Source organism: Artemia franciscana, chromosome 3 (genome assembly GCF_032884065.1).
Source record: "Artemia franciscana chromosome 3, ASM3288406v1, whole genome shotgun sequence".
Taxonomy (NCBI): domain Eukaryota; kingdom Metazoa; phylum Arthropoda; class Branchiopoda; order Anostraca; family Artemiidae; genus Artemia; species Artemia franciscana.
Window position 1 is genome coordinate 21,596,846 of NC_088865.1, and position 14,423 is coordinate 21,611,268.

The 14,423-nt window shown below is 36.0% G+C and overlaps 1 protein-coding gene across 1 annotated transcript in view; it reads left to right on the forward strand.

Moving 5' to 3' along the window:
- Window positions 1-14,423, forward strand: part of LOC136025006 (ornithine aminotransferase, mitochondrial-like) — an 87,617-nt gene that overhangs the window by 59,223 nt on the left and 13,971 nt on the right. The window contains exon 5 of the mRNA XM_065700632.1: window positions 12,887-13,138. Coding sequence (XP_065556704.1) covers window positions 12,887-13,138 — 252 coding nt within the window. The remainder of the gene's footprint in view (window positions 1-12,886; window positions 13,139-14,423) is intronic.

Genomic DNA, 14,423 nt, shown 5'->3' on the forward strand with positions numbered 1-14,423 from the left:
GTACCGACTGAGTTGACATCATTTATTGTACGCTACATTTGCTGAACCATTTAGTGATATCTTCTGCGTCTATGAAAAAGTATGAGAATAATGAACCGAATCGCCAAAAAATAATTTCCAAAATGGGGCGTTACTGAATGTTCTATGTCGCAGCAGCAGTTTAGCATTGTTGAGTTTAGCATAGAAAGGTGCTTATACATGGTTTTCTTGAGGGAGTTGGCCAAAATCTTAAAAATGCAAGTTTCATGCAAAACTTTGCGAAGTTTGATGTGAAACAGATTCCATCTCAACAGTCACGAGTCCCACTTTAGTGTGTAGATTTTGAAATGTTTTTTTCTAAAGTTAAAATATTGAAAAGAAAACATTTTGTCTACAATCCAAATTCTTGAAGCCTAGTATTCGGGTAATTATTCTATTACAAATTTTGTCAGTTGCCCTGCAAATTCTGAGATAAATTTTATGTGACCTTCAACTTCTTTTGCTATTATTGTTTTTTGTTTGTGTGTTTTATTTTTTAAGTTGGGTTTAGTAAATAATCATTTCTTCATTCATTGTTGAGGATGAATATAACGCATTGGTTGTATTGATAGAAAGCATAATTACTTCCTACATCCGGCATCACTGCCGCCCATAGCATACTTTTCATAACACTATTTTAGACTTACTTCAGGGTTATTCTGTTTCTGGATCAGTCTTTTTTTCTTTGAATTTAGTTATTACTGCTCTATGCTGTACTATAATGTCAACTATTATTAATTCGAGATTTACTTTAATGGATGTGTTCTAATATTACATCTGGTAAATTTTCATATCAAATATTTTTCATTTAACATGGCTGCTTTAATATAAATGACATTTTTTCCTTTGCTGCTCCTACTAAAAGTAAGATTTTTTTTTTTACTGATTAAAGTAAGATTTCTTATATTTTTTTTAAAGTCGGTGTAAAAAAAAAGCAGAAAGTTCGTTTCTTTGCATATCTGTACTCCTATTGCAGATATGATTAGAACTAGAGAGAGAGAGAGAGGAGAGAGAGAGAGAGAGAGAGAGAGAGAGAGAGAGAGAGACAGACAGAGAGAGAGAGAGAGAGAGAGAGAGAGAGAGAGAGAGAAGAGAGAGAGAGAGAGAGAGAGAGAGAGAGAGAGAGAGAGAGAGAGAGAGAGAGAGAGAGAGAGAGAGAGAGAGAGAGGAGAGAGAGGAGAGAGAGAGAGAGAGAGAGAGAGAGAGAGAGAGAGAGAGAGAGAGAGAGAGAGAGAGAAATGGATAGAGAAATGGATAGAGAACAATGATAATAAGAATATCAGCTACAATCGTTTGCTAAAATGGCGGTGAAATTTACATTGAAGCTCAAAGCTATTGTATTAAAACTAGCAGCTCCATTTGTTAATTAATTAAATAAAAGTAAGTCTTTTCAAGTGAAAGTAAGGAGCAGCATTAAGACTTTAAACGAACATAAATTATTTCGTACCTGAAGGGGCTGCCCCCTCCTCAATCCCTTGCTCTTCACGGTAAAGTTTTTTAGTAATTGTAAAAAAGTTTCCCAGTATAAAATGCTGTGTCAATAAGGGGCAAATTGCATACTTAATAACCTTTCTCCAGGGACAGTGGGGGTCATATCATCAGAAGCATGGTTATTGGAACTTTCAACTCTGCTGAATCTTATTCTAATTAAACGTCCCTTCTGTTAACTGTTTCAGTTAACTGTGGAACTGTGTACAGTTAAGAGTTAATCAAGTGTATTAACGCTAAAACTTGTTAAAATTATATAAGTGGACTTGATCAGATTGTCTTGTGAAAAGCTCTGTTATTTATTCCTGTCAATCCTGTCAATTAAAAAAAATGTCAGTTTTGTTTTACAAATCAAAATTGACAGGCAAAAATTCTCATTAATAAATGGAACATTTCAGTAGTTTGTACAAATTTGACCTGCTTCAATGAAAAACGGTTTTATTTGAGGTTTTAAAAACACTTTTCTTGCAAGTGAGCTGTTGATAGGCCGGATCGATCGCTATATGTCTAAATTTGAAATAAGCCATGGTATCGGGGTGTTTCGATTTTCCTGTGCTATGATTTTCATGGTGGCCGGCGTTTACCCCTCCCCCTGGAAAGTACCCCCAGTGCTTACCCCCCCCCCCTCCCGGAAAATATCCCCAGGGAAACTCCCCCGGAAAATACCACCCTCCGCGGAAAATACCCCTTGGAAAATAAGGCTTTCTAAGTTCGAGAATTTTATTAGAGTTTTTTTTTCGTAGGGGGAAGGAATTTTGGTACTGTGTATTACACGCCACTCACTCAAGTTCGTCAGTTTCTTTTAGCTTGGCGTGTGACAAGAGAAAGACAAGTGACAGAATAGATGGGATATATATAATTTGGGCTATATATTTGCACATAAGGAGATGGGTAAAGTATTTGGACAGTTTGTAGTCAGAATAAAATCCTTACTTCATAATATGCACATAATATGACCGGCTATACCCCCCCCCTCCTAACGTGCAAATATATAGCCCAAATTCGTTTTTAAAGTATCGAAGAAACTAACAAAGAAACCGATTTGTTCTCGAGGATCGTAAATTTAAGCGAGTGGCGATAGATCATGATATTGTTAGCGTTATGAATTCAGGGAAACCCGAGAGTGTAAAATAGGTTCTGTATTGGCAAATGTTCGGATCTAAATTGAATACATTGATTATTTGATTTTTGTTCATTGTGCAAAGTCTAATAAAACACTGCCAGCAGGGTCAATTTCCCAATAGGTTTCAAATTGATTCAGTGAGATTAATGCTATACTCTCCATCAACGCCTCAGTAAAGGTACACTCTAAACGTACAGTGCCCATACAGACAATACTCATATCTTGAGCACCAGACAAGTCCAATATAGTGATACCATCAGTGTTTGCACATATTGTATCGGTTATGCCGTGTTCAAATAGTTGTGAATCTTGATCTAAGGATTACATTGTCAATTCAAATAGAGTCCTGTAGAATTTATCAAAGGGTAAATTGAAGAGCGGAATTCCATTTACTTTACATACAAGAGATGAAAGTCTAAACATTTCAAATTTGTGCGGGGAATTTGACCATGATCCTATAGCTAACACTTTCAAACAGTTCGTGGTAACGAACTGTAGTAAGGAGCGACCCGGCTCAACAGTAATCGAAACTCTAAAAAATGGAATTTTAATGCCAATAGTTACATCAAAAGAATCGCATTTAATGCTGATTTTAGATATATAAGTTTCATCAAGATTAGTCTTACCCGTCAAAAGTTACGAGCCTGAGAATATTTGCCTCATTTTAGAAAATAGGGGGTAATACCCCCTATAAGTCATATGATCTTAACGAAAATGACAGCATTAGATTCAGCGTATCAGAGAACCTTACTGTAGAAGTTTCAAGCCCTTATCTACAAAAATGTGGAATTTAGCATTTTTGCCAGAAGACAAATCACGGATGCGTGTTTATTTGTTTTTTTTGTTTTTTTTCCCCAGGGGTAATCGTATTTACTCAGTGGTCCTAAAATGTCGCAAAAGGGCTCATTATAACGGAAATTAAAAGTTCTAGTGCCCTTTCTAAGTGACTAAAAAAATTGGATGGCACCTAGGCCCCCTTTCACGCTCATTTTTCCCCAAAGTCACAAGATCAAAATTCTGAGCCATTTTATTCACCATAGTCGAATAACCTAATAACTATGTCTTTGGGGACGACTTACTCCCCCGTAGTCGCTTCGGGAGGGGCTGCAAGTTACAAACTTTGACCTGTGTTTACATATAGTAATGGTTACTGGAGGGGGCTTACTGTAATGGTTCAATGGAGGGGGCGCAGGATTTTCTAGCATTATTTAAAAAAACAATGAAAAAATAAATATGAAAAGTTTTTTCTACTGAAAGTGAGAAGCAGCATTAAAACTTAAAACGAACAGAAATTATTACGCATATGAGGGGTTTACCTCCTCGTAATACTTCGCTCTTTACGCTAAAGTATTTCTAGTAATTTCAACTATTTATTCTACGGCCTTTGTGATTCAGGGGTCATTCTTGAGGAATTGGTACAAAATTTAAGCTTTAGTGTAAAGAGCGAGGTATCGACGAGGGGTGAGCCCGCTCATATAGGCAATAAAAACATACGAATATAGAAGTTCGCTAGGTAAGTTAATTCATAAGTTACTAATATTTTTTACTTATGAAAACGTTCGTAAAAAATTAAAAGTTATAGTTGCCTTTTCAAGTAATCAAAAAATTGGAGGGCAACAAGGCCTCCTCTCTCGCTCCTTTTTTTTCAAAATCTTCCGATTAAAACTATGAAAAAGCCATTTAGCCCCCAAAAAAATTAATATGCAAATTTCGTTTTAATTATTTATGCGTGGAGAGCCAAGATAGAAAAAATGCATTAATTAAAAAACGTCCAGAAATGAAACAAAAAAATATTTTTTTTAAAATTAAAGTAAGGAGCGACATTAAAACTTAAAACGAACAAAAATTACTCCGTATATGAAAGGGGCTTTTCCTCCCCAACGCCCCGCTCTTTACGCTAAATTTTTTACTGTTTTAAAATGTAGAGTTAAGAGAAATAGTCAAACTTTAGCGTAAAGAGCGGGGCGTTGAGGAGGAAAAGCCCCTTTCATATACGGAGTAATTTTTGTTCGTTTTAAGTTTTAATGTCGCTCCTTACTTTCATTTAAAAAAAAACTTGTTTTTTTTGTTTAATCAAAATCCAAAGCAAGTTTCGAAGGAGCTTCGCCATTAATAAATAAAGAGTGTGTGTAGGTACGTGAACCTATTGCTATATGTCGTTGATTCGTAATTGTGAGCGGAACGAACAGTTTGATATAATTTCCTCTAGCTCTTAATTTTTAAATTGCCAAAGCAATAGAACTTATAACCTATCGTTTCCGTACATGAAGCATTGCCGGAGTAAGAGAGACTGTTGCGTCAGGTGCAGTGGCAGGTACCTTTTCGCAAAATAAAATTGGACGGGGCAAGTTGTAACTTTATATCAATCTTAACATTTGGAGTTATTCATTGGGGTATATTTAATATTTCATGACTTATTTTCCCAAGCAAGTGTAAATCACTAGTTGTCGCCTTTCTAAGTATATTGATAGTGTTAGCGTCTGTTTTACATTCACATCCAGTAGCTAAACCCCTCAATTTCTTACTGGACTCTAGAGTCATCAACATGAATTATATGTAACTTGTGTTGTTAGAAAGATTGTTGCTCGTACTCATCAACGTTCCATTTATGTAGTCACTTATTTGTTTAAACAAATTGTGTAGTACCCAATTTTCATAGAATAACCCTTCGGCAGCACTTGGTTTTTCATTCTTAGACTTTTTTGACAATGACATCTAAATCTATAAATGTTGAAGTCAAAAAATGAAACAGTCTTCACTAGAAAAATTTTTAAAATGTACGTTTTCAGACAACGGTTGTTGCGGATAAAATTGTTCATGGTAGCCATGTTTTACACTTACATCAACATTTTCTACATTGAAAAGATTCAATGATGAGGTGACTGAGGAATGGGACTGTTTGTGTGGTAAATATGCCGTCTCTAGCAAAAGAAATCTTTTTTCGATCTAACAGTTTTTACTCTTGGTTTCTTTTTCTTCTTTTATAAGAATGATGTCTTTCGTTTCTGATCTGTTTGGGACTGATGAGTGATCAGGTGTTTCTCGCCCTTTTAAACCTTTCGCACTTTGTTGGGATTTCAATCGCTAGCCGAGGGATCGCGCTCTGAACCTGAGATTTTGTGAAACCCTTTCTTTATCCCAGAGCCCCAATCGTGTAGTGTAGAGGACGCAAAATCCGTGGCAACCAGGGCAATATATTTTTGTCAAGGGTAGTGCAGAGCGAAACAACTTAGCAAACCAATTGTCAAGACCGTAACCCAACATTGACGAACGACCCTTGTAATAGTCCATTCCAGACCCAATTGTCGTGTTCTAAGAGTAGTAACATAGCATATCAATACCAGGACAAACTAAAGTACTTTTTCTATTAGCCATCCCGCTGAATGAGTCGAAAATGACATGTAATAACAGCCAAATCTGTTGTTATTGCTAAAGCACAATCTAATTCAATTCCTAATGCTAACTGACGAGTTCCAAATACGAAGTGTTTACAGGAATATATTGGAGATGCTTTGTATTGTAGTGGTGAGTATGTTCATGAGTGGTTCTTCGTTCAATAACACGTAGGAGGAGGACATTGGTATTTCCAACTCTCAATGTACCAACCAAGGACGCATATAGAAATATACAATTGTCCGATGAGAAGCCGTGTGGATAGTCTGCTAAAATAACACGTTCCATCCCACCGATGGTTCCAGCACTTTTACCATTAATTTATTCTGTTTAAAACAAAGAACAATTTCAGATTATTGTTGAGATTATTGTTGAGATGAACCATTCCATTCTCGCTGAGAGAGCTTATGTAAATTCTACAATGTTCCATTGAATAGTTAAAGTGGAATGCATCATTGTTATGAGCAGAGATTTTTCTATTGATTGCATGACACGAATCATTCGTGCTACTATATTCTTTGTATTTTAGGGTCCATGAGTTTGGTCTCGATATCTAACGCCACCTGCAATTTTGAAAATGCTCTGCAAGAGCAAATTTTGAAATTCTTAATATGTGAGATGGCTTTGTCGCCCAAAACCATCTCCACAGACTATTACTCATGATACTTACAGTGCCTCAAGTGATGTTTTAGTTTTAATTTTGGACGGAATCTAGAAAGACACAATGGACAATAATAGCACGCCTCATTACGCCCCTTTTTACCCTCACTTAGAACCCAACTAATATTTCTAATTGGAATGAAATGTCCAATTGAATCGGGCTCTGTGGAAGGTTCTTAAAGAAGCCATACCCAGCGCTTCACCGATTCAATGGATAGAGCCCTTACTGAATATATTACCCCCTTTTTATCTTTATGTTGCCCCTCTTCAGATTCTGTGTCATTTTGTAAATCTGTAACACCAATCTTCAAATGTTCATTAACCCTCTCAAAATTTCTGTCCCCCTTAAGTATTACAGGATATTGCCTCTTTAAACAGTTAAAATATACCTTAGTAAACTTCGCTTTCCACCTCCATTAACTGCCAAATAATCCAAATGTACCTCACTAGCGTCCTTTGCATGAACTTATGGCCTGCAACAAGGACTGTATACTTGAATCACTCTTGGTCCGTATTGAAAGAAGATCGTTGTACGCCTCTACAACCCTTTAAATCTGCATTATATTCTATCAGCTCTTTCCTCTCACCTGTTAAAACAAATTTCTTTTTAAATTTGTTATATTTCAATTTGAATTCTCGATAAATAAAACCACTGACCCACTTCGCATTTCATAATATAAATAAAAAAAACAAGTTTTTTTAACTGAAAGTAAGGAGCGACATTAAAACTTAAAACGCACAGAAATTACTTCGTATATGAAAGAGGCTGCTTCCTCATCAGCACCCCGTTCTTTACGCTAAAGTTTGACTCTTTCTCTCAATTCTTCTTTTTAAAACAGTAAAAAACTTTAGCGTAAAGAGCGGGGCGTTGATGAGGAAGGAGCCTCTTTCATATACGAAGTAATTTCTGTGCGTTTTAAGTTTTAATGTCGCTCCTTACCTTCAGTTAAAAAAACTTGTTTTTTTTATTTAATTTCTGAACGTTTTTGAATCAATGCATGTTTTGATTTTGGCTCTCCGCAGAGCCGAATAATCAAAGCGAAATTTGCATATATATTTTTTTTTGGCTAAATGGCTTTTTCATAATTTTGATCGAATGATTTTGAGAAAAAAAGAGCGGAGGACGAAGCCTAGTTGCCCTCCGATTTTTTGGTTAATTAAAAAGGCAACTTTTAATTTTTTACGAATCTTTTTATTGGTGAAAGATTTACGTAACTTATAAATTAGCTTACGTAAAGAACTTTTGTATTCTCATGTTTTCATTACATATATGAGGGGATTCGCCCCATCGTCAGTACCTCACTCTTTACACTATAGCTTAAATTTTATCCCAATTCATTAAGAATGACCCCTGAATCACAAAAGCCGTAGAATAAATAGTTGAAATTACTAAAAATACTTTAGCGTAAAGAGTGAGGTATTAGAAGGAGGTGAGCCCCTCATATGGGTAATAATTTCTGTTTGTTTTAAGTTTTATTGCTGTTCCTTACTTCCAGCTGAAAAGGCTTTTTCACATTTACTTTTTAATTGTTTTTTTTTTCAATAATGCTAGTAAATCCTCCTCTCCCTTCATAGAAATTTTCTTCTCCCATGACAAATTCTCGATGGAAAGTTCCCCCAGCATATCCCCCTCTTCTCAACCCCTCCCCCAACCAAAAAAATCCTCCTGAAAACGCCTGTATACTTCCCAATAACCATTACTATATGTAAGCACAGGTCAAAGTTTGTAACTTGTTGCCCCTCCCACGGGGACTGTGGGGGAGTAAGTCGTCCCCAAAGACATAGTTATAAGGTTTTTCGACTACGCTGAATAAAATGGCTATCTCAGAATTTTGATCCGGTGACTTTGGGAAAATAATTAGCGTGGGAGGGGGCCTAGGTGCCCTTCAATTTTTTGGTCACTTAAAAAGGGCACTAGAACTTTTCATTTCCGTTAGAATGAGCCCTCTTGCAACATTCTAGGACAACTGGGTCGATACGATCACCCCTGGAAAAAAAAAAAAAAAAACAAATAAACACGCATCCGTGATCTGCCTTCTGGCAAAAAATGCAAAATTTCACATTTTTGTAGATAGGAGCTCGAAACTTCTACAGTAGGGTTCTCTGATACGCTGAATTAATTAAGATTCTATGACTTTTAGGGGGTGTTTCCCCCTATTTTCTAAAATAACGCAAATTTTCTCAGGCTCGTAACTTTTGATGGGTAAGACTAAACTTGATGAAACTTATATATTTAAAACCAGCATTAAAATGCGATTCTTTTGATGTAGCTATTGGTATCAAAATTCCATTTTTAAAAGTTTTGGTTACTATTGAGCCGGGTCGCTCCTTACTACAGTTCGTTACCACGAACTGTTTGAAAAGTTTACCTTATTAAAAATACTGACCACCCAGTCTGGAAAAAAAAAACACTCAATATTGTGCAAGTCCGGAGGAAGTCTGTATTTCCGTTTGTATGCAATGCGAGTACACCTCTCTAAACTTTGCATTTAAATAAAAAAAAAAAATTGTGATGGATGCTTTAATGCTATCCCGTCCACCTCCCTCCCGAGTCTGTTTTTCAAGAAGGGCTCGAATCTTGCCTACATAGGAAGGTACTATGTCATTCAGATCCGAGTGGATACTGCTAGCTGTAAGAGTGTTAAAGGGGTCTCCAAACTCAGCCCTAAAAAATAAACATTACGCGAGTCGGAATGAGCTAAGTAAAATTTAGGCACACAGGGGGTGAACCGCTTCCACTTCGTCCTGCTTCCCCCCTTCTCCCACTCACTGTGAGGACTAGGCACTGTGTGTTCCTATAGTAGCCTCTCGACCTCGCTTGGTGGCACTTGATCTAGCAAACGGTCCAAGAATTTTTCATCGAGGCCGATATCGCCTGTGAAAGTATCTAAATCAAAGTTCGGGGATCTACATTCACAGGGTTCACCCCCACACAAAAGTCCCCACATTCGCTTTCCTCGGGCCCCGTACTGACTGTCACGGAATTCCGAAGATGGCGAAATGTTGTACTTGATCTTGCGATAATGTTGCTGGGGGAACCTAAAAGATAATAGCAACTTATTTCCCCTTCGAAACACTTACGATTTCGTCCTGAAAAAGAATATATATTAGGCTGATGTACAATATATAATTAGTTTGTAAATTTTTGAGGGGTAGTCGCTTATGTTTAAGATTGTCCTTTTGGACATAGAGAGCCCATGCTACTGCTTAAAAGCTCAACGACCAGAAATTCTTCCGTAAATGAGGGATAGTTGTCCCTCTCCTCCAACCTTAATCTTTGTTGTTCAATTTTCTATAAAAAGCTTTTTTATTCATTTTAAGCCCTAATATTTAGCTTTAAACGCGGTTCCCCATCCTCTGGAAATTTCATTAAGAATCTTAAATAAATACTTATGAGAAGGTTGGTATTAATACCCTCCCGGCTCTTCGTCAAAAAAGAGCAGCAAATCGTCAACCCAAGTTGGCTCATTGTCGGCCAACTCTGTTGGCATTTCAGATGCGACCGGCAAACATACGACAATTTATTTTCCCTTGAAACACTTATGATTTTATTTTGTAAAAAAAGAATATATTATTAATCTGAGGGCTCTCGTCCTTTGAGTTGGTGATTTTTTTTTTAGGACTGTATTTTAAAAAAAAGCTATACTTTAGCATCATCTACATGTTTATAATATGCCACTAGTCTGGAAGTTTTTATTTTTTGCTATCATGGAATGAATTGGATTTACCTACTTGACCGTTATTTAAATGGTTTTAGATTGCATTTGCAGGAATTTTTCTCTAGATTAATCCCACTGAAATGATTTTCCACATAGCAAGTGTTTTCAATGCTAATTCTCCAGATCCAATAGTGAAAATATTGAAGCTTAAATAAAAAAAAAAAAAACAGCTACTGGTGTTTCCTGGAAGATCCTAGAAAGTTGGTGGATGGCCCATTCGATAACAAACTATAAATTCTAGTGCACTTTTATAAGCGACAGGATTTATCGGATGGTAACCTTCCGCTCTTTCAGTACCTTTTGTACCTTAGGGGATCTCTTCCTACTACGAAATGGGATCGAGGAAGCCGTGAATCAAAGAATCAACCGCCAAATAAAGCATGTAAATTATTAAACGGTAAGGGGCCAGGGAATCCCCAACAGTAGCATCAAAACAGGGCTCTCGATGGCCTATTATGTAGGGCTCGTAACCCATGCGCAAAACGCTAAAAATATAATAAGTCATTAAGCTTTTCGAAAAATATCTACGATTTGATCAATAATTTACACCTATCTGTAGTACAAAGTCTATCTGTATATCTGTATGTAATAATAATCCCTATCTGTCTGCTTAAAGCCAATATAGCGTCACTACTTGTAAATATGTCAAATTTCAGGAAGTTTATATTATACTTAGGGTTGCACACTTTGATCACTTCTATGTCATCCGGTGGAATTTCTGTTGTCGAAGTAACATTGTACTAGTGCTCATTTCATTGCCATTTCATTTCCTGGTCGATTTCCTGAATATTCTTGTTTTAGCAGATTCTTATAGTTGCGAGATGAAATAGACAGATTTTTGCGAACTGACTACGGTATTTGCGAGTTTTACCTCATGTACTAAAGTTAAAGTTGTTACTTAAAGTTGTAAAACTTCACTAAAATAAAATTTCTTTCGTGGCACAGTGGCTTTTTTTGTGTGTGTGTGTGTCTGTAAGCTACTTAACGTAGGCTTAAACCAGGTAATTATTAAACCACAAAAGAGTTTTACCTCATGTACTAAAGTTAAAGTTGTTACTTAAAGTTGTAAAACTTCACTAAAATAAAATTTCTTTTGTGGCACAGTGGCTTTTTTTATGTCTGTAAGCTACTTAATGTAGGCTTAAACCAAGTAATTATATTCTGAAATAAATGTTTTTTTATCATTGCAATTAGAAAGGAGTCTTAATAATTTTTTCAGTGTGTCAAGCTCCTTTTGGAGACACCTCTGTATGCTAAGAATGGTTACTAATTTGCATCAGGGTACCTGCTTTGAAGCATTGTAAGTCAACGACTAAAAAAAAAAAAAAAAAAACCGTTGGTGAAAAGTAAAAATCCTGTCATTATTAATCTGTCATTGAAAAAAATCCGACTTTTAGGAATCCTCATAAAAAATTTTTTGTTATAAATCTGCAGATAAAAGAAAGTTTATTTTGTCTAAGTGTTTTTTGGAGAACATGCCCAAGATGTAGCATTTCACACTGAAGTATTTTAGTACTAATATTTTACAAAGGCAAGCCTAAGAAACCGAAATTCTCATGAGTATCATAAAATAAAAGCATTGTTTAAAAAAAGTTTACAAAAGTAAGAAACCCCATAAAATTCTTTACCCTTTAGGGTTCGTATATTATACTTTCAAGGAGTAACGGGGGGAGGGGGTTGTTAGAATAACTTTCAAATATTAATTGACATCCCTGCAAAATTTTGCATAGTTAGAATCTGTAAGAATGTAAAAAGTCGAGCAGCTTCCAAAAAATAGTTTTCACAAAAAAGCTACTTCATTTTCGTTATACTTATATTCTAAATATGTAATTGTGTATTAGAGATGCCATTTGGAATTGTGAAGCAGCCTTCCAATGCACCCTGACTGGGATGTGTGTCTCCTATAAAGTTTGCTATCCTTTGCTGTTATTCTTATTATTATTGACGGACTCGCAAAACTGTTTAGAGGTTCAGGCAATAGGGGCCCATTGCTTCTACACCCAAATAGCCCCCGGACTATTGGTGCCTCTTCGGCGTAGTACTCTTAGATAGGGCTTGCGTATGTATTTTTCCACTTTGTATAATAGCCTTTCTAATGTGAACATGTCTACCTTTGTTTTTCCCCATCCCTAGGATTCCACCCACCAGCTGTAGACTGGCTGGGGCAGGCAACGCTCGGCCCTCAAAAGGGAGGGGAAAGTCGTACATCACCCGCCAGTCATCAGCGGCAACTGGCACCTGATCCCCAGAATTTTTTGCCATACCGCTGATAAAGAATGATTTTTTCGTCACAAAACTAGTTACTTATTTGGAAAAGTCTGTGTCTGCGGAATTTTTTAACATTAGGCTAGAAACCCTGTATTTTTATTGCTTTAATGCTGCATAGTTTTGTTTTTATAGTATTTCAGTTCTTTGAGTCCTGAAGTTTTAGTTCTTGTTTTGTATTTAAGGAAACATTCCTAATAGAATTTCCTTGTATCTCTAGGCATCATTCAGAGACTCGAATGTCTGTGCATTTATGGTGGAACCAATTCAGGGAGAAGCTGGCGTTGTTGTCCCCGATGAAGGTTATCTGAAGGGTATCAGAGACCTTTGCACAAAATATAATGTGCTTTGGATTGCAGATGAAGTTCAAACTGGCCTTTGCCGAACTGGAAAATGGCTTGCAGTTGATTATGAAAATGTCCGACCTGATATCGTTGTCCTTGGAAAAGCCCTTTCTGGTGGTGTATTACCGGTATTGCCAAAATTGATATTGTATTTATTTCTCTTCTTCCTCCTTTTCCGTTCCTAACGGTAATTATTACCAATGATATGCGCTAGACGAGTGTTGTCAACCTTTTTTAGGGTATACTCTGGGAAAATGACGCACAAATTTGGAAACCCGGAAATTTGAATCAACACTTGCCAATGTAGTCTTGGTGGGATTTTGTATCTGATCTTTCTTATATTTAGTGTTATTTATTGCTTCTAAATATTTTTATTTGTTAGTTATGATTTTATTATGTTTTCTCTTCTTGTTTTGCATTTAAGGTTTATGTTCCCTGCTAAAGATTTTTATATTTTGTTAATTTTTTGCGATCCTACTTTATTTATATTTCAACTTAAAGCAACAATTTTGTTATTATTCGTTTGGTGATATTCTGCTTTTGTCCATCTACCGAATGATATTTCCGAAATTTGCCCTGCATTTTTTGCTGATAAAAATAGTTCGGAATTATTTCAGACGCATGCAGAAATAGGATGATTTACTTATTTTTAAGAGCAAGTTTTGGTCAGAATAGGTAGCAACCTAGTAAGAGACGATCACGTCCCATACTAAGGAATACAATAACCCATTACTACTAAAAATAGAGTCAGATCGAAACAAGAAGTTCAATATTAGAACCGCCTTGGCTGATACCCCTATCGAAAATATAACAGTTGGAAATAGGGATGAAACCTTTTAATCGACAGTGAACAGATATAAAATTTTTAACTGGATATTTCGAACACTGTATATGTGTTCGAAATATCCAGTTAGAAACTTTATATCTGTTCAGTGTCGATTAAAAGGTTTCATCCCTATTTTTAACTGTTATACTTTCGTCATGGAAAGGCAGTGTGGTCTTCGAAGTTATCTACGATACCCCTATATAGGAAACTTACAGTCCCTTGGCTTGAACAACAAGAAAAATCTATTGGCTTGAAAAAGAAGAAAAGTGGCTGCAACCACGATATTCTGCATCGAAGGCATCTTTTTTTCTTTCTTTTTCCTCCGCAGCTAGTGGGGTACTGGAACATTATAGAGAGTTGTTTTAATGTCTCATTTTGAAGGAAATGGATTTATTTATAAAAAAAATTTAGTTAACAAAAATAATTTCTAAAATACACTCTATTTTTGCTATAAAGTGCATTTTTGTATTACACTGGAGTAGCAAATGTTATAAACATCATCTTGCATACTAAGATCAAAATAGTATTTTAACATTATAAAAAGCGTGTAGATATAGCTCTATAAAATGCTGTAATTTTTAGGGTCT